We start from the raw sequence: 25276 nt of genomic DNA on the forward strand, positions 1-25276 counted from the left end.
ATGCATGGGATTTGTTTGTATTTGTTTTCTTTCCTTAATGCTGTGAAAATCCAAACAAAAAATAATTCTCAAAAATTTGCAAAACCCGTTCATCATCACAACAGAGCTCGTCATCCTGTTGATGCCATGGACTTCTTTTCCCCAGAAGGTGCTGTTGATGCTGGAATCGGGAAGCTGTGATAAAGTTTTTTTATTATTTTTATTTTTTTTGTGAATATTTTGGTTAGGATTGTGATTAGGATTTGTCTCAATTAAATTATACACAGGGCACTATATTACTGGTTGGGAGCACTAGACATTGCTAAGTTGGTCCTCAGGGAGCACCAAATGCCAATGGACAGACTAAATTGATATGATTCCATACATTTAAGACGTTAATTGAACTAAATTATAACCTATGGCTCTTTTATGTAGTTTTCCATCTTTTCTTCTTTCTTTTTTTTGCATCATTCTTCAGACATGAGAAGAATGTTACATTAAGTTGCATGTACGAAACATATATATAGTAAAAGAAAAATTGTAAACCTATATTTGAATGACCCAAAACGAATGAATCTCGCTACAACATTTGAGCCAGAGACATTAAGGGAGAGCACCTATGTCATTCATTAGGCAAAATTGCAGGCTTGTACCTGTATATAAACAGTTCCATTCCAGAATCGGCAAGCAGCCCTTCTTTGCAACAAAATCTGAGGCTAGTACCTTGTGAACTCTACCATAGAAGCTTATACGGCTGCTCAGCTATTACCTCTCCTAGTATTTGAGCATTCGGCTGGTCAAAGAGTCTCCCAATATATTATTTGTTGAGGGATGGAAGCTAAGTAGGTTACTTAATCCCAATATTTTACAAAATTGCTTTTCCCTAATTTTAAATTAATCATAGTGGAGATGGTGTTTTCTCTTTCTGCACCTATTCACATACCAAGTAGCATGCTTTTGAAGGCCCATGCCAATCATCACCTTGAGGCTTGTGAGCATGACATAGGTCATAGCACACAAGAACAAAATCCAGAAGAGCCTCCATGGGAGGGGATCATATGGAAGATGAGCAGCATAGACCGGAGTCAGCACCCGGATAACCTAATGCCAAAAACAAGAAGATCAACAAAAATAGCAATACAAAACAAAAATATAAATATAAATATATATTTTAAAAAGGAATAAAATCTCAATCAGGTCAGGTTTTCATACATTTTATACTTTCCCAACTCACCCTTTGATTTATTTGGAGACAGTTTCGATATTGATCATAATATGACCTAACCGATATAGTCGAATAATTTATAATTTGTATGTCCTGACAGATATTTTCGAATACTTTATAATTTATGAAGTTATAAATGCACGGTCAGGTCAGGTTTTCAAAGTGGACAAACATTTTGAGACATCCACAAAGAGAATAGTAGAAAACCAAAGCATAATATTGTTATAATGTACAACAATTATTTGCTTATTTTAATATTATTAAACAGTGCAGTAGAGCACTTGGTTAAAAAATCCCTACATACATACATACATACATACATACATATATATATATATTGTTAGATTACTAGTAATAATTAAATTACTTCTGTAGGTATCAATTGCTTTTAAATTAATTTTAAATGTTTTCTAACACTTATTTCTAAAACCTAAATAAACAATAATATATATAAATTGTTGTATCCTGTGTCATATTGTTTCTGTGTTTCTTAGTTACACTCCCAGTGGATTTTGAACCCAAAACCTCACCCTCTACCCCTAAGTTGATATCCTCAAGAATATGCAACATGCATACCACGCAATTGCTAAGATAAATCCCTAGGGATTGCTTTGAAGGAATCAGCACAAGTTCAAAACATAATGTAAAGTATGATAGACCATGTGAAAATTAGTATTAATTGATGCTTACCACACAAGCTGGTGCCAGAGGTACAAATGTGAGATTTTTCTTTGCACTCTCAGTTTGTGTATTCAAAGTCTAGCAAGAAGAATAAAGCAAAAGCATAAGATATTAATAGTGTTCTTATAAATAAAAATTAAAACAACAACAACAACAACAACAAAATTGTCTCATTGTTGCAATGGCTATCAATATAAACATCAAGGATCTAGATTCAATGATTCGTACAAGAACAACATTATACTTATCGAGGTATTGGTCTTTCTTATGCACAGTAGCACACACATACATGAACTCACATTAATAGGATTTCACCGGATCAAATCAGTAACATTAGTAAAGGAATAACAAGATGAGAACCCCCCCCCCCCCAAAAAAAAAAAAAAAAAAAAAAACCTTTCTCACCACCACCTTTTTTCTTTCTTTCCCCCTCCTCCTAATTAGAACTTGGGCGAAAAAATCATTTTGGTCCTTACATTTTAGTAGCAGTTAATATTGCAAGTTCAAAATAACAAGGACTAAATTGACTGCTACTAAAATGTAGAGACTAAATTGACAATGACCCAGAGTAGAATATCATATTTCTAAGTGTCATATGCTGATATGTCCGCTCAGGGCTCAAGCACTGTACATTTACTAAGTATACAAGCTTGAACAAGTAGGTAGCAAGTCAAACCACAACCAACTGAAGAGAACAATCTAGCACATTAGTAGCCCTACTCACTCCTAGGGGAGAGGAGAGAGAGTGAAATACTACCGAGTTAAATTCAGGCTCATTGTATTGATCAATTCTTGTCAACATACTTTTTTGACACCCTTACAGCACTACAATTTTCATAGCACCAACTCTAAAGAGAAGCAGTGATGGTTCAGAAAGTTGCAAAACAAGAATAATCATCTAACACATGCCCCTGACTCTTCTCATCAGGGTAAACAATTGCAAATATTTTTATAATGTTGGTCTCTTGACACTTTTCTAACACTTGTCAGTCATTTGTTGATTTTATAGATTCTCTCTTTGCGATTTGTCTTCTTTGAAAAGGGATCGTACACATATCCTTCCTATGTGTCCTTCCCTTTTCCTTCTTCAATAAAATTATGTACTCATTAAAAAAAAAAAAGTTGTTAGACATGCATTCGACCCATGGTGATCCACTGTCATATGTCATGTCTTATACTTTGAACAATTCAACAATAATTCTCAAGAGGAGAAAAAAACCTTAGTTAACAGTTTAATTTAGGACTAATAAATATCTGGGCTACTTCTAAAATAGAATCAGTAAAATATAGCAAAAGTTTTGTTGATGGCATTTAAGAGATATAGCTTAGGTATTTGAACAATATCCTTATGAGCTTATTGTTTATATAAGGCAAAATTCCAAATTGCACCCTCTAAGATTGTCATTTTCGTCCTTTAAGTTTCATTTTTGTCATTTTTTTCTCATAAAAGTTCACATTCCGTTGCCAACATTGATCTTACCATCCATAAGCTGCTGCTATCCAATTAAAAAATACTTTCTTAATATTAAAAAAATTTATTAAATTTGAAGAGTGCCACAGATGGGCGTCTAGCAAGCATCGTATGCCAAATTCTCCACCCTGAAAACCTTCATACACACCCTTTTTCAGACCAAATCAAAGAAGCTGATTCAGTGGCATGTGATAAAGATCAAGAATTGAAGGCAAGGAAAATATAAAGACTACCACTACGCAGGGACAATGGCAAGGCTTATGGGTTTGGAGTCAATGCCAGAGTTCAACTAGTTGCATAATTCAAACCTAAATTCAATTTCTTCAGTGGATCACTTGGCAGGGTTTGATCAAATGCAGGGGCAGAATCGATGGGTCAAATTTACATTGTCCTTCTGAGAGATGCTGATCTTTCTTGAGCTGGCAAACAAGAACTTTCTTATACTCAGCTTTGAAAATGGAGATGAAAGTAAAGAGTCAAGATCAAAAGGGAGGAAATCTGATATGGGTAAGGCAGTTTTTGGACAGAAGGATAAAAGTTGGCAACAAATGTGAACTTCGGCGACTAAATTGACAAAAACAAAATTTAAAGGATGAAAATGACAATTAACCAAACTTAAAGGGTGTGATCTGTATTTAGCCTTTATATATATAACAAATGAATTTCAACTCAGTTTCTAAAATATGTATGCAAGTATGTGTGTGTAATGTGTATATATGCACATGCATACACACATTATTATCATATCCAATTGTATCGGGTCCTACTTTCTAGAGACTCACCATGTTGACATGCCGCTATCACATCATACTAGAGCCCTTGTCATGGGCCTTTTAGTTCCCAAAGTCACAGAAACAACAGCACTAATTTTGAAAATAGCATGTTTTCACCATAAGCATGTTCTCTTTTGGTGTAGGGAAAATTACCCCAATACAAACAGCATGTTTTCAGAAATTATATTTATTCTATAAGAAATGTTTTCCAAGAGCACAACCCAACAAAACCTAGTCTTCACAGATAAGTTAACCATCTAAATCATTTGTATCATTGATTTATAGCAAGACATAACATTTTGGCATATGGATGTCACCTTATCACTCTAAAAACAAAACAAAGCTGAGAACCTTCTTCTTCAATGCTGAGTACATGAGCTAAATATATATGTTATAAACTTATAATATCATGAAATCTCATTTCTAAGAGTTTGTAAACCATGGGTAAGTATTTTCTCATTAATGTTAATTAACTTTTTTTTATCAGTTACATGAATGTAATTAACTGGGGAGAGGTCCCGTGTGCATTCAAAGTATATATTTAAAATCAATCAATTTATGTTATTATTTTATTTCCTTTTGAAACATCTGAGGAATTAAATTCAACATATTTTTGGAAAAGATGATGATGGCCATGGATGACATACAAATATCTCCTAGAAAAATAGCTGGTCAAATTGTAGCTTTATACTGAAAATATACCTGCATGCATAGGTCTTCAAGGAACTCAGAATATACAGTAGGCTTTATGTCATTGAATTTGGCAATGAATGAATGTTTTATGATATCAATAGCCATTTCACAGATGAAAACCATGAGTGCGTTCTGCCATATCCAAATAACATATATTAGCAAGCCAAACAGGCTGTGCAAGAAAATTGTCTTTTATAAAAAAAGTTTCCCAACCAAAAATAGTGTGCTAAGAAATGTTATGTCAACTTACAGAAACAAAACTTTCAAACCAGGGACCCTCAGCCTCCAAAATATTTTGAGCCAAAACGAATAACATAAATGCCGAAATGTGAAATCTCTCTACTGAATCTGGTTGGCAGCAATGACATGTATAAATTAAAAAAATGAAACAAAAAACCAAAAAAAAAAAGTATATGAAATGAAATGAAGCAACACAAATGCACTAGAAATAAATACACATCAAATGGAAATGGAATTCACATTAACCTCTGGAGCACAATGACGGGAAATTAATTAAGCATATATCAAATTTCATGCAAGGAGCACTATATGAAATAAAATCCATGTGCTTCTTTCAAGCGCAGAAGGAAACTAGGCATAAACTTAGAATGGCACCACAATGTTAAAGAAAATGTAACCTCTTTGGGCTCATCCCAAATGGATAAATTCATGCCATGTTCATACTTTGAAACAAGAAATGACATGATTATGCCAATATAAAGATAACATAATGCAAAAGTTAATTTCTGAATTTTTTTTCTAAACTTTAATTTGGGTGTGAGGGGTAGGTTTCTATTGATGTCTGTTGCCTGATTCCTGTTTCGGTGGATGTCATTAGATGGAAATTATTTTCTTAGATTCATTGGTCTAACACTGTTAACTATTAGAACTGCTTAGATTCATTGGTCTAACACTGTTAACTATTAGAACTGCTGTTTAAATTATATTTAAAATTTTAAAAATAAAAAAAGACAATTTTGAATCTGAGTCATGATAAGAGAAAGGCCTACTGCAAGCCAGTCCGTCAATGGCTGCAAGCCCCCCTAGCTGCATGCCACCATTCATTCTGCACTTCGTACAGGTTGTTTTTTTAATTGCATAACTTGTTCGAGTGCTAATTCATCAACTTGAGCTTTCAACTCATGAAATCAATGACCAATTCTTGAAGCTACAGCATCATATAATTTTCCTCTTGATACATGTGCTTCTTCCACATTGAACAAACTATCAAAATGGATGGGTCCCCAATAAGTACTGTTACCGTCTTTCTAATGCTTAGGATGCTGGCTCCTATTGGCATGATCACCTAACTCCCAGTATTTTCAAATGGAAGAACCATGGAAATATTGTCTGCATCCAGGACCAACCTTCCAACACCTCCTTTGGAAGACCTAATGGTTTTTCCACCATCCCGAGAAAGACTGCCTTCTAGGAAAGATGTGAACCCACCCATGGCGTTTTTTTCTTTTTTTCTTTAACTTTAAACAGCAGTTTCAATAGTTAACAGTGAGACTAATTTTGACTCCAGGGTTTAATTTGATACTTTCAAAACTATAGGTTTAATTTGTACTACTCCTAAACTATAGGGCTTAAAATGAAATTTACCCATAAAATTATTTTAGTTATCAAAAACTATAAGAAGGAATCATGCTAACTGCAGGTATGTTAATAAAGAGAGTCAATTTTATCTTCTGTAAGTAACAAGGCATCCAAAAGAAATAAAATAAAATAAACTAGCATCATAGAATCAACAGAGCATTTTATTTCCTATACTTCAATCATTTTCAAAAACAAGGAGAACAATATCATTAGTCATTTTGATATACTGAAGAAAAGTTATGAGGATGCTAACTCACCAAAGTATACCAGACCGTGAATGTTATCCTTGCTAAAACGCTTAAACACATTACTTTTTATCTCGGCAAAGTTATTGGACACCAATAAAGCAAGCAAGGCATTATTGTGAGCAACGATAACTGTAGATAAAGTAATAGCCTGAGCTAGCAATATGAAAGAATGAACAAGTATGAATAGTCAAGGAGCCAAATAGGTAGATAAATAAAATAACAAGAATATAAATCTCCATAATGCTGATAAAAGAAATAATCATTAACAAATGAAGGATATTTGAAGCACCCATGGCTAAAGCTTCATCAAAAATGAATCTCCACACCCATAATCTCCGGTTTTCAGGTGGACAACTAGCTAGTCCTTCCGTCGAATTAAATAAAGTTTGCATCACATCCCCATTAAAATTTTGGCATAGTCTATCAAATATCTGTATATATAAAAAAATTAAAAAATGCAAGATCAGTCTTATGTAAACATTAGCCAGTAGCTGTATGTGACACTTACAGCAGCCAGAGAAGTACAAATTAATGGAAAGATATTAGAGCAATATCAATTCTTGTTCACTGATATAGTGCACACACAAACACAAAATACAATAAAAAAAAGTCTTTCAATATGTTTAGTTCATAATTTTCAGGGGTGAGAGCACTTGCTGCTCAACAATATTCTTTAGTTCACAAACATAATTTGAGATTATGCATGATAAGCATGCTTCCATTAATTCTTATATGGAATACTCAAAAGGTAGGGGGCTCCATTCTTAGAATATCAAGTATTTTCAAGCTTTCCAAGACTAGAAATTAGAGTTAGCTGATTCTCTAATAGTCCTACTATATCCTATTTGGGGAGAAGAGGCTAATAAATTGTCTTGAAATAACCAAAATAGTATATTTGATGTCTAATCTTTAAATGAGGCATTGATAGGGTCAGTGATATTCATCATTTTGGAAGGTTATTGGTGAAACTAAGTTTCTAAAAAGGTCTCCTTTTTTCTAAACAGCTGCGTTAGACAAAATTCTAAACTTTGGCTAATCTCATAAATCCTTCTTGTAAATTCAAGATAAAGATGATTTCCACTAAGCCCATCCCTAGATATCAAATTTGACATTGATGCACAAAGTGCCCACTACTCATTCATCATTCAAACAGATATGCCAGTGCTTTGGGCTTTGGCTTGTTAAGATAAAAAATGAAAAATGGGATTGCGGCACTCCACCTGCTGCCAATGCAGAAGGATGCTATCAAAAAGAATAGAACGTTACTTCGTTTTGTTAGATGTGTCAGATCCTATATAACAAGCGAGTTTTTTACCCTCAAATTCAACAGGTCACAACTCATTTGATCCCATTCTTAATGAGCTAGCTCGATACTCGACATGGTCGTTGGCTTTGATACCAAATGTTGTGAACTGAGAAATAAAAGATAGTGAGTCAATTCGAGATGACTAATCTCTTGAACTTGAGAGAGGAAATAGACATTTTTGGTTAAATTTTTGCTTAATTCTCACTAGTGCATTTAACGTATATAAATAACCAAGTATGAGATAACCCCATCAACAAATCCTAAAACAAAAGAATTAATGTTATTCTAAAACACATGAATTAAATTGAATACAAATAAATAACAACACTAATCTATAGGAAGATTTATTCTATTACTAAACTAAATTCAAATAATTTATCAGGCACATTATCTCGGGTCATAACAGCTTGGAAGCAAGATGAGCATTTAAAAATCTGATTATCCCTCTCTCTCCAAATAATAAACAGAAGGCAAAGAGGACAGATTCCACTGAACTACTCTTATGTCACCCAAACGGTCCTTTCCAACTAAATGCGCATCAACTATCTTTTTTGGCATCACCTACTGGAACTCAAATAAAGAGAAGAGTAGTCAAGGGAGTTCACTGGCATCTGAGCAGTGAAGTAGAAGATGATTAACTGATTCCCTCTAGATTTATACATGGAAACCCAGTTCACAAGAATTATGTTCCTTTTGATGAGATTTTCCAAAGTTAGAAATTTCTTAATGTAGCTGTTCAGACAAGAAAAAGCGACCTTTTTAGAAGCTTGGTTACCCCAAGTACTCTTCCAAGTAAATCCTCCCAATGCCTCATAAAAAAATCAGAAGTCAAACATACTGTTTGGGTTATTATATTCATTAGAGAATCAATTGACTTTAATTTCCAGTCCTGGAGATCTCAAAGAGGAAATGCATTCCAAACCCACTACCCTTACACCCAAACAGTTCTTTCCAACCAAATTACAGATTGACTATTTTCTTGGGTATTGCCATTGGACACTGAGTAAAGAGAACACGAGGGGCCATAAAACATGGCAAGTTATCAACTGACTCCCCATGCTACTGTAATGGAGGGCTTCATCGCAAGAAGCTTTATAGCCTGGGTTGATGAAACAACTTGTTTGGCTTTCTTCTTTTTGACTACAAGGACTAATGACATTTATTTTCGGTATGCTAGGATCATTCACAGTTATCTTCAAATAAGATCTATTCGGTTTTTGCAGGTAGGCAACTTTTCAGCTTATCTCTATATGTTTATTCTGATTTAACTCATGCTAATCTTGAATATTGGATGATTCTCCATGGGATAATGCTCCAATTTGAACTCTCAACAACCACTATAGGTATCTGGAGCCGAGTTTTCCCTCTTCCTTTGAATTTGAGGGTAAAAAACTCGCTTGTTATATAGGATCTGNTAGGCTTGACAATATACTTGTGTTGGATCTCAAGCTCAAAAACATGATATTGAGCTTGAGTTTGGGCTTGATATTGAGCTCGAGCTTGGCTTGACCAATGACTCAAGTAAAGCCAAGTTGAGCTCAAGTTTTTATACTTTATAACAAGCTCAAGCTTGAACATTATTTGTAGGCTCGTATTAAGCTCAAGCCAAGTTTGAACATTCTACTTTTGCTGTCAAGCTGAGCTTGAACATTCACTACTCGACAAAGTTCGGCTCGTTTACAGCCCTAATAATATCTAACATTTGGTTGACAATCTTCGACATGTTCTCCATTCTTTTTTTGCTAGGATTGACACTCTTGATAGGTAGATGTGTTTTTTTTTTTTTTTTTTTGGGTTGGGTGTTGCAGCAGCTGCCTGGAATGGTGGCTGTTGTTTGCCTTGGGTTGTAGATGGGAGGATAGTGTGATAGTGTGGGATGAGAATATGATTGAATTTTATTTTTTCAAGAAACTGGATGGATCTGTTGTCTGATACCAAATGTTGTGAACTAGGTAATTATAATAAAAGAAGTTAGTCAATTCGAGATGACCAATCTCCTGAACTTGAGAGAGGAAATAGACAATTTTTGGTTAATTTTTGCTAAATTCTTATTAATGCATTTAACGTATATAAATAGCTAAGTATGAGATAACTTGTCAACAAATCCTAAAACATAGGAACTAATAACGGTAGGGATCAATTTGAATACAAGCAAATAAGAATACTAATCTACTCCTACTAGTCAGATAAAGATCTATCACCAAGCTTAAATTTAAATACTTCTAATTCAAATAACAATTTGTCGAGCACATTAGCTCAGGTCATAACATCTAATGTTGGGAACTCATGGGTAGAACTCATTCTTGAAAACTGATTTGCAATTTTTAAGGGGAGGGTGCTCAAGAGCTTATAAACATATGGTTAAGTTTACACTTAATTCATGTGGGACATTAGGATCATAACATACAACTATGCTCCGCAGTCAACGTCTACGACTGCTCACTCTAGCGACACTAACCTGATGGTAGCCCTTTCTCTTTTCAGTGGCTCCACTCACCTATTAGTAATTTTAATCTAGCCTCTAGGTCGCCCCCTCCGAGATCTGACCACAAAGTCACAACTCATTTGATCCATTCTTAATGAGCAAAAAAAAAAAAAAAACACATCTACCTATCAAGAGTGTCAATCCTAGCAAACAAAGAACAGAGAACATGTCGGAGATTGTCAACCAAATGTTAGATATTACTAAGGCTGTAAACGAGCCGAGCTTTGTCTAGTAGTAAATGTTCAAGCTCAGCTTGACAACAAAAGTAGAATGTTCAAACTTGGCTTAAACTTGATACAAGCCTACAAATAATGTTCAAGCTTGAGCCTGTTATAAAGTATAAAAACTTGAGTTCAACTTGGCTTGACTTGAGTCATTGGTGAAGCCAAGCTTGAGCTCAATATCAAGCCCAAACTCAAGCTCAATATCATGTTTTTGAGCTTGAGATCCAACACAAATATATTATCAAACCTATATCAACTTTATTATCTAGCCTATTTGGCTTGGATGAGTAGTCTCAACTTATAATTAATTAAAGTCTTAGAAGGATACGAAGGATATGAGTTTACTTGTCAAGCTCATATCAATTTTATTACCAAACTCATAAATAAGTTTAGGCTCAACTTGTTTTGTTACTTTTGTATTGAGCCTTGGTATTCACAAGCTTGTTCGTGAACAATATTTTTTACTCGGCTCGGCTCGTTTATTAAACAAGGTTGAAACTAAAGCTTAAGTTTGGCTTGTTTATAAACAAACAAACATAAATGAGCTTTTTATCGAGTCAAGCCCGAGCTGTTTATGAACAGCTTGGTTCATTTACAGCCCTAGATATTACCAAGGACATGTCCAAAAGCATAGCAAGGATGGAAGCAAAGATGCAAGATTCGTGGGATCAAATCATAAAGATCTTAGATAAACAATCCAATGTAATTTTGGAAATCAAAGAACAATCAAAAGTTCAAGGATCCCATTAAATTTCAGAGAATCAAAAGAGTAAAATATGTTGGAGGATGCACCTACTTACAAATTGCATTTGAAGATCAAAGGATTAATGAAGTGGAAAAGATAGATCAAAGGGATCTTCTCAGGATTTCAAATAAGCCTAGTCTAATTTCACAAATTGAATTTGTCATTCCCAGTGAGTTCAAGGATGTGAAAATCAAGGCTTTTTTGTTCACAAAAATGCTTAAAGAATTGGTGCAAATATCTGTGGTCCGAATTCTTATCCTTAAACTATTTAAAGTTCGAGGTAGAGTATTCTCTAATCAATATGAGCAAGCATCAATTTTCATATCTCAAAATTTTGAGGACAAGATTCATTTGAGGGGGAAGGGAATGTTATTACCCAAGATAATATGCATGATAAATTGTTATTTGAATTAGAAGCATTTAAATTTTGGCAGAGTGATAGATCTTTATTTGACAAAGGTAGTGGTAGATTAGTATTGTTATTTGCTTGTATTCAAATTGATCCCTATGTTTTAGGATAGGATTAGTTCCTATGTTTTAGGATTTGTTGATGAGGTTATCTCATGCTTGGATATTTATGTACGTTAAATGCATTAACGAGAATTAAGTAGAAAATTAACTAAAAATGTCTATTTCCTCTCTCAAGTCTAGGAGATTGGTCATCTCGAATTGACTATGCTATCTTTTATTTCTCAATTCACAACACAAGCAGCAGAATAGAATGCATAAAGTGATTAAGAATAAATACTTGTTCTACATCCCACGTTCATCAATTCTATTTACTCACCTCTAAAACATTGTACACCACATATAATTTGATTGTTCCTTGACCACGAATCATGTGATATATTAAGCTGATATCTGAGGCAACAAAATATTACAGAAACAAAAATTAGTAAGACATTATATAATGAAAGAATATCACAAATATAAATGGTACTGTATATCCTTACAAAACCTGTTCGCTGCAAAAGAGTGACTCCACAGGCCATTATAAGAAAACAGCCAAAATCGGACAGTTCTGCTGCAGACCACATCTTGAACTGCCTGCCAAAAGCACGGTTAGGTTATTTCATATACATCACAAGTTTTTCAACTAAGTATATCAAAATAGGTAGAAAGGTACCACCATGCTTACTTATGTGCTACTAGTCCTCTAGCTAAAGTTCCATAGCTCAGCTGACAAGAAGCATATATCAACAACCTAAACTACCAAACAATCGGTCCTCAAATTCTATCATGCTATCAAGTAGAAAAGTATTTCAACACACAACAGACGGAATCAGAGATACAAAAGGCACGGAAAACTTCTAGCCACATCACACAAGTTCAGAACAAAATTAAATGAACTTATAAACTGAAGGATAAAAACAGATCATAAATTTAATTGGTAATTACACATGCATCCAGTGGGTCTCAAACCCAAACCTCACCCTCTGCCTTGCTTTTACAAGGGGAAAAAGTTCCATTTGGCTAGAGCTAATTGGCAATACCAGAACATTCAGAGACTATGGAAAATGACAAAATAGGTCCTTTATTTTTGGATAGGTGAGAAAAAAGGTCAAATTTTTCTTAATCATGCATAAATTAGAGCATACAATTCTGAGAAATTTTCCTAAAGTGTATTCTACCTAGGTTGATTTAGTGACTAACACCTATAAGGTCCTTTATTTTTGGATAGGTGAGAAAAAAGGTCAAATTTTTCTTAATCATGCATAAATTAGAGCATACAATTCTGAGAAATTTTCCTAAAGTGTATTCTACCTAGGTTGATTTAGTGACTAACACCTATGGTTATGCGTGCATTTCACATTAGCTTATTTAGCTTTTTGCTAAAAATGTGCAAAAGTATACTTATACTTTGAAAATGTGAGATTTTAAAAAACTGTACATAAAAGCTAAAAGCTGAAGGAAAAAGTAGATGCCAAACAGACTCATAGCTTATGTTGTAAAATAGGCCATTAAATCCTTGCATGCATATCAGCTAATGCTTTATTCCATGATAACAACCAAATAAAAAGATAACTAACCTTGTGCGTAGGAGCCTCCATAAGGTCATTACAATCCTTGTCGGCATGATAGTTAATAGGGATAGAAATGAATCGAGGCAGACAAAGAAGCCAACATCTATAAGCTGCAAAATGTTGTCATATTTGAGAACCTCTTTCACAAGAATTATGAATATCCTAGTTCAATTATTATTTTTAATTATAATTCAATAGTAAGAGGAGGGAGGAATTTGAAACCCGGATGTATAAGTTGGGAACACTAGGAGGTACCAACCAATTGGGCTATATGGTTCTTGGCATATCCAAGTTCAAATAAATTGCTATACTAGTTAAAGAAACCATTAATTCTGAAAAATTCTGTCAAATCAGCAAAGTCCCTTTAAAACTGTTTATCTTCAAAAGTACAAACAAGTTCAACGGTGGGTTTCAAAGGAACTATGATACTATTCAAATTGAAAGAAAGATAAACAAAAAAATGAGTACAGGATTTCTAATGCGTGCACAATTGGGCAGACACCGACTTCAATTGAAAGATTTTATTCTATTTATTCTTAGACATTTTTTTGTGGGGGAGGGGGAATATCAACCTTGCCCATCTCTGTTGGAAATACCAAATAATGCTAATACCATCAAGACATAAGGCTCTTGGCACATAATATTACACTGTTTGTTTTGACATTATCCATTTTCCAAAAATTTGGGGGTGTAAGGTATATGTACTTAAAAACTGAAAATTGTTGTTTGAAAATATGCATAGAAATAGGTGTGAGTGAAAAAGTATGTAAAAATATGTGTAATATTATTTAAAAACTAAAAATTGTTGTTTGAAAACATGTACCAAACACCCCAATTTTTTGGAAAACTATCTCATTTTCCTATGTTTGATAGTATTTTTTGGAACTATCTCATTTTCCTATTGGTGGCATCCTTAAAAATGAAATAGAGTTGTTTTCAATGGTTTCCATGAGATAGAGTTGTTTTCAGAGAAAAAAATTACCAATTCACATCTCCAAGGCAGGCGGAAGATAGTATCGTAAACTCTCTCGCGCTCTACCTCATTACCAATAGTCGTCGTGTTCCGTAACGCATTGCCATTGTACATTTCTTCCATGAAGTACTTCAGTGGTGACTTGTCCACCGTAAACGACACTGATACCAACACATAGAACCACAACAAAACATAAATAACCATAAAATCAAGCTTATAGCTCAACGTGGTGATTGATTTCCGTACAATAAACACAGGAACAAAAAAAAAAAACGATAAATTTACACATTCATACAACGAACAATGAAGCAATGAGAAAAGGATCAAAATTGGCTCACAATTGGGATCTTCCGCCATTAGCCGCTTCCAATCCAATGACTTCTCAGTCTCCAACTTGTTGGAACCGACACTTCCGTTGGGCTTGGCACGTTGTGTCACGGCGGAGCTCACTTCTCCGCCGCTCTCCTCCTCCTCCTCCTTCTCTCCTTTCTCCTTCTCCTTCTCCTTCTCCTTCTCATTGTCTCCCCCAACCCGCGACGCCGCGTCGTCACTGGCGCCGCTGATGCTGACGCTCCTCTGCCGCAGCTCCCCGAAATTGAACCCCTCGCCGCGCACATTCTGGAAATCCGGCTCCGTCACCACCGTACACACGCTACTGCTCTCGACGCTGTAACTGTGCATGCAGTTCGATTCCAATCCAGTGGTGCGGCTCGTATCGGGATCGAGGGTTGCCTCGGCGATTGGATCTTCGCGAATGGAGGACTCGGAGTGGATCGGTTTCTTTCGCCTGTGTTTCCGTTTCTTGCGATTGGGATTGGGCTTGGGCTTGGATTGGACGACGACGCCGTTTTGGATTGGATCTGAGTTTGGGCGGTAGAAGAATAAGGATTCAGGATCTTCGCGAATGGAGGACTCGGAGTGGATCGGTTTCTTTCGCCTGTGTTTCCGTTTCTTGCGATTGGGATTGGGCTTGGGCTTGGATTGGACGACGACGCCGTTTTGGATTGGATCTGAGTTTGGGCGGTAGAAGAATAAGGATTCGTCTTCTTCGAAAGACATGCTTTCGCTCAGAACCTCGAAAGACAATTTTCTATCGTCCGATCTCAGCGCCATGGCCACCGAGAAACAAAAAGAAAAACAATTACTATTGAATTAAAAAAGAGAGGATTGAGAAGAATTAAGACTCTGTATACATGAGAATCAAAATATGGAAGATTCCGTGGAATTTTGGTATGAACACGTTAGTGGGGGTCCGGGGGAATTTGGAGTCTACTGGGACTCTTGGGAGACCCAAATTCGGCTGCCTACTGTTTGTGTTTCCTTTGTTTTTGGTTTATATACTGTTTGGGGAAAGTTTTCATTTAAGATTTTGAATTTTGGTCCTTAATAGTTAATAGTTTAGGCCCATGAAGTTAGGATACCATATTGGGCCTAATATTTTAGGCCTATAATTTAAAATAAAATAAATAAAAAACAAACAAACAAAACCATTTAACAAACTTAACTCTTGTGTGTGATTCTCAAAAAAAAAAATAAATAAATAACTTAACTCTTGTAGTCTCATGTAAACTTTGTTTTAAGTGATTGAAAATGGGCAATTCGGCCTTTTCATATGGTGTCACGTAAGTCACATGTAACATACTTTTTCATCCAAATTAATAGATCATTTGACAGTAGGGTGTAAAGTAAAACACATGTTATAGTTTAAGATAGTAATTGTGCATCTTAACAGCTCAAGTAAATAAGTGCAAATGAAAGTATAATTTAAGGTGGTAGAAAGTAATTTTTCAAAGATTTAAATGAGGCCCAAGCTTGGTGTATACTGGCTAGGGGTGTTCATGGTATGGTACAATGCGGTTTTTGGCCATTTTTAGCACAGCACCTTGTGGTGCGGTTTAGCCAAAACCATAACCGCACCACACCGCACCTCATTTTTGCGATCACATGTGCAGTACAATTTAAAGTTTAGCCAAAACCATAATCGCACCATACCTCATTTTTATGGTCACATGTGCAGTGTGATGTATAAGATGCAGTTTGAAGTTGGCATATTTTTCAAATTTTAGGCATTTCTTGCCCAACCCAAAACTAATTTTTCCCTTTTTTTTTTTTGATAAGAAATACATCAATTTTGTTGAAATGAAGAAAAATGCATAGCATCATGTAATGTAGAGGACTCAATAAAGAAGGGAGTTTCCTATAACCAAGTTACATAAGAATCAATTCCTTTAGCAAAATTTGCTAGGAGATGTGCTGGTCTATTACCCTATCTTTTAACATTTGTAAAATTAAAAGTACAGAATCCATGCATCTTATGATGAGTGTTGGCAATGATGTTGACAATTGAAGTGTGGGTGGGAGTGGAGCCCGTGAGGGTAAGGTAGACAATATGCGAGTCACCTTCAAAGATAGCATCCCTAATACCAATATCTGCTACGAAAAGGGCTGCTTCGTCCATGGCTTTGGCTTCAGCTTCCAGCGGACCCAGCGGCAATGGTAATTTTTTTTCTTAAAACAACAACCACCAAACCCATATGATCACAGATAACAACTCCGATGCCAACTATTCCAACCTGGGAAAAAATGGCAGTGTCGGTGTTTATTTTATACCATAGGTATGCTGGTGGGATCCAACAGTTGTCCATGGCATCCTTGAGTCGAGGTGGTTGATAATGAGCAAGCTAGAATTCATCTAGCATGAAACGGGCTTGAGAGAGGATCTTCTGGGGTCGTTTTCGTGGACTACCTAGTCTAGTGCTGTTGCAGTTGAACCACATGCACCGTGAAATCATCACAGTGAGCTCAACGAGTTCTTGACCAAAGTGTTGTATGAAGATCAAATACCAAAGGAGGTCAGCAAAGGTCTTATGCAAGACACCTGTCTTGTCAAAAGGGATACCCGATATGTTCCATGTTTCTTATGCCATTGTGCACTCCCAAAAGAGGCGTCCGCTAGTTTCTTCGGCTAAGTTGCATGCTTCATAGGTGGAGTCATTGAGTACGTGTCCATGGCAGAGATTGGCTTTGGTGGGGAGGATGTTGTGACAAGCTTTCCAAGTGAAAGTCTTGACTTTGTTTGGAACACAAAGTCCCTAAATGAGACAAACCTATTCTAAGATTTACATCATCTAATATCTCCATTACAGAAGTTCAACCTCCATCAGTAGTTGGTCTAACTACTGTTAGCCACCAAAAAGAGTTGTCTCAAAAGATTGTTGCATACTCTGAAAAGTTTATAAAATAATGGAATGAGACAGAACCCAATAAGTAGCATAATTAATGGGAGTGGGGGAAATGCAAGTTTCATAACAATGAACATTTTAGAGACATGCTAAAATTTGGGAATTTCCATTTGAATTTTGCAAAATAAATTTCCTTAACATCATGACAAGAATGATAGACATATTGTAGCGCTAAGCTTCTCAAAGTAACTATGAAACTACATATTATTCATTGTGAGCCATAAAACATCTAATACCATTTCAATCCAGAAACCTCACCCAAGGCCACATAACGGGGTCGTCACCAATATCATGGCACAATGACAACCATGTCAAAAGCTCACAAGTTAATATATTTGAAATACACAGTTCACTTCCAAGTAATTTCATAAAATATTTCAATAACCAAATAGCCATAATATTCTCAAAGTCCTCTAAACTATTTCTTGTCATAAATATTTTGCGTAAATTTCCCAAATAATACAAGCAAAGATAAAGCATCTTTAGAATTTGCAAATGATGCAATAAATTTATAAAATCCATTTCCAAGAATTTTATAAAAGATGCTTATCTTTTCCATGATAACAAATCATGCAATTCCCCATATGCAATAAGAATATGCACTTTCATATATAATCATAAATAGTAGGGTCACAACATAATACTTTTTAGAAAAATATAGTTCCACCATTAATATTCCAATATGTGTTTAACCCAAAAACAAAGTTTATACAACATGATTATTTTCTAAAAATCCCATTAAAAGCTACTTATCTTACAACCCGCAAAAAGCTTAGTTCCAAAACTCCAAAGGAGATTAGTCAAAATCTAAACAATACCAAATAAACCTATCACAATAAGCATAAAGCTTGACATTTTATCTAGCTATGAATTATAAATCGCTAGATAAGAAATTAATTAGGCAAGCCTAAGTACTTAACCTCACAAATAAAGTATTTCACTTCCAAAGTTTATCAACGATTTCATTTACAAGGCTTAGACTCCAATTTATAATCATGTCATTTAAAGCCTTTTTTTACCATAAGAGATCCCAACACTTTATGAATTTATTCCTCAACATACATGTCATTTTCAAGAAACCCACAAAACAACAACATATATAACAATATCCACCATTACAAACCCCAAATGTAAATCCTCCACTAGCTCCAAATACACAATAAAAATTAGAGTCATAAACTATTTCACATTAGAAAGCCAAAACTCTCAAATCTTCACCACTTAGCTAACCACCATTTGCAAAAATCATAAACCTACTCATCAAATACATCCACCAAAACCAAAACTCATAAATCACATGGGCATTATTATTAAAGATTAGATAAGCATAACCTCAAAAAAAAAGCATATAAACCCACAAAAAGATTAGAAATTTTTACTTCAAATAGTAGAGGTGAGTGAGCTTTACCATTTTCCTACGGAGTCTTAGGGTGATCTTGCAGAAAAATGGTGGTGGAAGTGGTGAGGAGTGGTACCGATAGGAGTGTAAGGGAGTAAAGAGAGGAGAGTTTGTGTTAAGAGAAAAAGAAAAAGAAAAGTAAGAGAAAGAACAAAGTGAGGAGAGCTGGCCGGCCAAGAAGAATGAGATAGTTAGATAATTTGAGAGAAATGAGTGGTGAGCAAATAATGGGGTAGGTGGGGTCACATGGGTCTCCACAAAAAATCTAATCTCTTTTTTCTTTTTCTTTTTTTTTTCTTTTTTTTTTTTTAAGCCTGGGGTGTCACACTATCCGTCCAAATGCCCACTGACACATCATCACCGATTTGCCATCTACATCCATATTTCACCACAGCTTAGGCAGCCCTGATGCTGCGCCATGCGTAAGAAGGTTTTGAACCTAGTTCAACATGAAGGAAATCTGTACATGGGAAGTAGCGGGCTTGGAAGACACGGTGGACAAAAGAGCCATTATTATTTTGTAGGCGCCACCCTTGTTTTGCCAAAAGAGCCAAGTTGAAAGTTTTGAGGTCACGAAAGCCTAAACCACCCTTTTCCTTAAGAGAGCACATTTTTTCCCAACTCAACCATGCCATTTTGTTGTTTCCATTGGACTAACCCCACCAAAAACTACAGATCGTGCTAGTCATATCATCACAAAGAGTGTCAGGGAGCTTGAAAACACTCATAGTATAGGTGAAGATTGCTTGGGCTACTGCCTTAATGAGAATTTCCCTCCCTACTTGTGAAAGCAATTTTTCCTTCTATCGTGAGAGTTTAGTATTGAGCCTATCCTTTAGAGCATGGAAAGTGTTCATCTTTGATCTTCCTACTAGGGATGGGAGACCTAGGTAAGTTTCATGTTGCCGGATAACTTCTACCCTAAAGCAGCTTTTAATGTCTACTTGGATGTCTTGTGGAGTGTTCCTGCTGAAGAAAAGGGAGGTATTTTCCCGGTTCAGCTGTTGCCCTGAGGCATTTTCATATGTAGTGAGGATGTGGTCCAGGTGATTGCATTGTTCAATGGTGGCTTGGTAGAAGATGATACTATCATCAGCAACGAATAAGTGGGACATGTGAGGGCCTTGAGGGTAGGTAGCAACACCTCGAAGTAGGCCATTATCCATAGATTTGCGTATCATAGCTGAGAGTCCTTCTGCATAGAAAAGAAACAAGAAAGGAGATATGGGGTCCCCTTGTCTTAAACCCCTTGTGGGGGTTATATGACCTCGGGGGGTGCCATTAATCTTGATGAAGTATGTAACAGAGCTAACACATTGCATCATTAGATCCACCCACCTATTATTGAAACCCATATTTATCATGATCTGTTTAAGGCAGTCCCACTCTACACGATCAAAGGCTTTGCTCGTGTCAAGTTTTAAAGCCATCTCCCTTACGTGGCCACTTCTTTTTTGGTTAAGGTAATGCATGGTTTCAAAGGCCACTAAAACATTATCAGTAATGAGGCATGAAGCCACTCTGCTTTTCACTAATGATAGAAGGGAGGAAGCATTTTAGGCGGTTTGCTAGGACCTTGGAGGTGAGTCTAGAAATGACATTACTAAAACTTATGGGTCTGTATTGTGTTATCTTTGTAAGGGGTTTTTTTTTTTTTGGGATGAGGACAATATGTGTTTCATAGAATTTTGGTGGAATAATACCCAAGTTTAGAAAATCTAGCACAGTTTTTGTGACACACTCACCTGTTAAAGACCAAAAGTGTTAATAAAAGAAAGGGGGCATACCATCAGGACCAAGCGATTTTTTTGGGTACATATGCTTGAGTGCTCTATGGACCTCCTCTGGACTAAACTTACATGTTAGGTAGTCATTCATAGCTTCGGTGACAACCGGTTGGACAGCATTAAGGAGCACAACCATATCAGTTGTGTCATTTGAGCAGAAGATTGAGGTAAAATAATCCAAGATGATGCCCTCCATAACTTGGTCATCATCCTGCCAGACCCCACCTGAATCCACAGGCCTTGGATGACATTTCATTGTTTGCGGTTGGATGCTTTCTGGTGAAAAAAAATTTGTGTTTTGGTCTCCATCAGTAATCCACATGCTCCTTAATCGTTGATGCACATCGTGTTTTTTGCATTAAGCCAACAGTTTAAAGCTTTGCGGACTTCATGAATCTCATCCTCATTACCGATAGGCTGTCTCTCTAAGGCTTATAACTTTTTAGTCATTCTATCAACCTACCACCTAACGTGGCGAAAGTTAGTTTTACTCCACACTGATAGCCTAGCATGGCAGTTATCAAGACAGTTAGTGATTTGGGCTCCATCGGGTTTGTATAAACCTTCAAGCCAAGCTTCCTGAATGACATCGATGCAACCTAGGTGTTGTTGCCACATGGCCTCAAAGCAAAACAAAGGCTTAATAAAGCGATGGCAGGGTATAGAACTAGGAAGATGGACAGAGAACATAGAGTGATCCGAGGTGGACATAGATAAATGGTGGACAGTGGCACCTTGAAAAGAAGAGTTCTGGGCTAAGTTAGCCAAGGCATGATCCAGGTGAATGCATATCCACCTTTCAGTTGGGTGATTTCTAGACCAAGTGAATGGAGAGCCAAAGAAGACAAGGTCACTGAGTTTGCATGTGTTGATGGCTATGTGAAAGCGGTCCATCTATCTAGTTGGACGTGGGCCGCCTCCATGTTTTTCTGAGCGATACAGGATCTTGTTGAAGTAACCCACACAAAGCCAAGGGAGGTTATTTGATCAGTTGAGAGACTCAAGAATAGTCCAGGTTTTCTCACGCTTGTTTATGTCTTGGTGTCTATAAAACCTTGTCAATCTCCATTTTGAACCTGTTTTAGTACAAAGAACGTAGGCATCAATAAACCAACGAGAAAATTTTTGCACATGTACCTGTGTTTCTAGCTTCCATAATAGGGCCAGACCACCGCTCTAACCAATGCTTGAGACCACTAGCCCCTGATTGTATTCCTAGTATTGTTTCTTTGTGTTCAATTGTTTAGTGATGAGTTTTCTCTCCATTAAAAAGACACAAATGGGAGTTTCTTTGGTCCATGCTCTCTTGAGAGCATTAACTGTACGGGAGTTCCCAAGCCCCTAACAATTTTAGCCTAAAATACTCATTAGATCTGACGGTCCTACGTAGCAAGCACTGTCGATCCCATGTTGTGAACCATAAGCTGGTCTGGTCTGGTCTGGTTGTTTCTTCATTCAACTTTTGTTTCTTGTCCAAAGACGTGCCATGCAAAGTCTCCACTTTTCTTTTTGGTCCAATAGTGGACAAAGTAGTATCCCTAGTGTCCATCACGTTCTTTGCATGCTCAAGTCTTTTTCATGTACCACGTGTTGTGATCAAGGAATTTGTTAAGGTGACAGTATGACAGTTGGCATTGGTTTGTAGGGAAGCAAAAGATCGGGTATCAGAAGGATTTATTGAGGTGAGTGTATGGTAGTTGGCATTGGTTTGTGGGGAGGGAAAAGATCAGGTATCAGTAGGAGGAGGGAAGTCAAGGATCTCATTAAGAGGTGGGACCCCTAGATTGAGGTTATCTTTATGTGAGGCAGCTGGCTAAGATATAGAGGGAAACGAATTTAAACTTTTGTCAATGTCCGTTAAATGCGCATTGAAGAGATTTGTGTCAGGCAAAATATTTGTAACCGTTGGCATTGATTAAGAGTTTGTTACTGAGATTACGGGGGAATTAATGACTGTGTCCATAGTGGGTTGTTATGGTGGTACAGGATTGGCTGACGGTGTCGGTGGTGGGGGTGTGGTGGTTGGCGTTGTGGGAGAAAAAGGTTTTGGGCGGGGGCTGCAGGGTGGGCCATAAGTAGGAATGGTGGTTAGCATGGTTTTACTGTTTACAATTTGTGGTTGTTGGATGTTGGCCAGTGCGGCACGTAGCCAAGGTTCGTATTGTTGCTCTTCTTTGTTCAGGGTACCACCACTACCTGTCTATAGTGTACAATCTTTATCATCATGATTGAGTAGGCCACACTAATAGTAGAAGATAGGTAGGTGCTCGTACTGAAAAGACACCCATTAAGGTTGTGAGTCGCCAAAGTTGACCATTTGTCCCCCGCAAAGTGGTTGGTTGATATCTATATAGACTCTGACCCTGAGATAGCATCCTCAACATTCGCCATTAGGTGATGCATCAACCTGTTCCACTCTACCCAGTGTTTGCCCTATGGCTTCAGCATTGGCTTTGATCATTCTTCTGATAAGTAGTTTGTGTATTTGAACCCAAAAAGAAGCGCCGTCGAAAGTTCCATCGTCCACTGATTCATCTTCCTTAGGTTTGTATAAACCCATCAAATATTTATCAAAGGACCATGGTTCCTGTGCTAGAATCTTCAGGGAGTTGGCTTCGTTTTCAAAGAGTAGTAGAGTAGTATTGGAGCCTAAGTCTCAGATTTCAAAAGTCGGGGATTGAGCGCCACATACTCCAGGGTGTACGTGATAGAGCTTCCATGTTTACTCTGCGTTTCATAAAGAGATGGGCATGAGAACGTTGCTGTTGTTTTGGACCAAGTTTTAAACTATTAAACTAGTTTTTTTTTTTTTTTTTTTTTTTTTTAAGGGTTATTAAACTATTAAAAATATATTTAATATTAAAAAAATAAATATATTAATATATAGAAAGGGTGTGGTGTGGTACAGTTGTGTGGTTTTCTTATAAAACTGCAAACTACACTGCACCATACGGTGTGGTGCGGTTATGCAATTTTGCAAATGGTTTTGGTGAGTACCCCTAATACTAGCAAAAGCGTGGGCTAAATAGAAATCCTAGTTCACCAACCAACCAACCTAGCAGTATTTATTTATTTATTTTATATATAGAGAAACCATCATTTAGAGTTTACTTTACAATAGGGGTAATTATGTACTTTTATTTTTAAAAAAGAAGAGCTTTATTTCAAAGCTATACAAAACTGAGAATTTAGTGTTTATTTGGACAAAGTGATTTGTGGGGATGAAAAACAGGAGAAGGGAAAATATAGGGGATTTTGGGTGGAGGGTTGTTTGATGGCGCAGGGAAAAGGGGTAGAAAATTGTGAGGCCTAAGTGTTTTCTCTCTGGCCTGCCAGTCACTGTCTTTGGGAATTGAAGAGAAAATGGGGAAGTAAGAGGGACTTAGAAACAAATGTACATATGTGCCCAACATTAGGTTTTATATTATTATCATGAATTTTAATGTAATAGAAGCATGAAAGTAAATTTATACAAACTATATTTTCTATTATCTTATTTTTCTTCTCAGCCAAAAAAAAAAAAAAAAATCCATACACTTTCTATGGCTAACCAAATACACATTAGGAAAAACCAAATCTTTTCTATCCCACCACTTTTTCATTCCCTACAATTTTCTATTCTCCCACTTTTCCAAACCCCTGTCCCCCAATCAATCAAAGCCTTATATAATACTATGGGATGATTTCAATTCAAATGCAAAGATCTCTTACATTTTAAGCTTTTAGCCCCAAAATGAGGACTACTACTTCCCTAAATGAATCAAAATCTTCTATAACATTTATTGTGCTCCACTCCAGGTGTGCTGATAAAAAGATGACACCTGACTTTTGTTTTAATTTCTCAAACTAACGGGAGAGGCAAACATTAATGCTTCATGGTAATGCTTCATTTGAAAACACCCTCACCTCTCTCTACCATCTATCTTTCTCTCCCTTTTACTGAATGTCTACTCGATCACCAAGTGACTAGATCGCTGAAGTTACAACTAAAGGTAATTTCTTCTCTTTTGGGATTTTAGGGTTTGCTATAGGTGAATCTCCTGATTTCTTGTCTCTTGGGTTGGGGTTGCAGTCGGTTAATCTCCCAATTTCTTTTATTTTGTAGATTCTGTTCCCTCTAGTCTCTACAATTGACACAATTACTTATGAAATTATATATACTATGGGTCCGTTTGAATACAACTTATTTTGCTGAAAACTGAAAATTAAAAACACTGAACAAAATAATTTTTAAATGTGTGAATAGTGTCGTGGGACCCATGAACAGTGCACTTTGTCTCCTGCACAGTGAATCCATGTGCATGAACAGTGCGGTTACTGTTCATACATGCTGGAAAAAAAAAATGCAAAAAATGCAAACGTGAGGGGAAAATGTGAGTCCAAACACTCATTATATAATAAAAATTAGGCCTAAAAGCCGTT

General features: G+C 36.3%; 1 protein-coding gene and 1 long non-coding RNA gene across 3 annotated transcripts; both read right to left on the bottom strand.

The window, feature by feature from the left end:
* Nucleotides 1-506: 506 nt before the first annotated feature.
* LOC112029465 (protein POLLEN DEFECTIVE IN GUIDANCE 1) lies at nucleotides 507-15747 on the bottom strand. Of its 2 annotated transcripts, XM_065760302.1 has the most exons (12): nucleotides 14765-15747; nucleotides 14436-14587; nucleotides 13460-13563; nucleotides 12568-12633; nucleotides 12388-12476; nucleotides 12217-12290; nucleotides 6950-7100; nucleotides 6679-6846; nucleotides 5073-5170; nucleotides 4832-4954; nucleotides 1895-1963; nucleotides 507-1080 (listed from the first exon to the last, which is right to left on the bottom strand). In XM_065760302.1, the coding sequence occupies exons 1-12, from the start codon at nucleotides 15537-15539 to the stop codon at nucleotides 874-876; spliced, it is 2076 nt and encodes a 691-aa protein (XP_065616374.1). In that variant the 5' UTR covers nucleotides 15540-15747; the 3' UTR covers nucleotides 507-873. The 2 variants fall into 2 exon arrangements, with proteins under 2 accessions (XP_065616374.1, XP_065616375.1); XM_065760303.1 differs by lacking the exon at nucleotides 12568-12633 and having other exon boundaries at nucleotides 14765-15746.
* Nucleotides 15748-16607: 860 nt separating this feature from the next.
* LOC136061905 (uncharacterized) lies at nucleotides 16608-19239 on the bottom strand. Its single transcript, XR_010623751.1, has 2 exons — nucleotides 19077-19239; nucleotides 16608-17650 (listed from the first exon to the last, which is right to left on the bottom strand). It is a non-coding gene; the product is annotated as an uncharacterized LOC136061905 (long non-coding RNA).
* Between the last annotated feature and the right edge of the window lie 6037 nt (nucleotides 19240-25276).

Source organism: Quercus suber, unplaced genomic scaffold (assembly GCF_002906115.3).
Source record: "Quercus suber isolate HL8 unplaced genomic scaffold, Cork oak 2.0 scaffold_362, whole genome shotgun sequence".
NCBI lineage: Eukaryota > Viridiplantae > Streptophyta > Magnoliopsida > Fagales > Fagaceae > Quercus > Quercus suber.

Bases quoted from the DNA above. Each gene is read 5' to 3' on its own strand.
- LOC112029465 (XM_065760302.1), bottom strand. From the start codon at position 15,539: ATGGCGCTGAGATCGGACGATAGAAAATTGTCTTTCGAGGTTCTGAGC. The intron at 14,588-14,764 runs GTGAGCCAATTT...TGTTGGTATCAG, and splicing joins AATGGCGGAAGATCCCAATT to TGTCGTTTACGGTGGACAAG. The intron at 1,964-4,831 runs GTATATTTTCAG...TCTTCTTGCTAG, and splicing joins TTGAAGACCTATGCATGCAG to ACTTTGAATACACAAACTGA.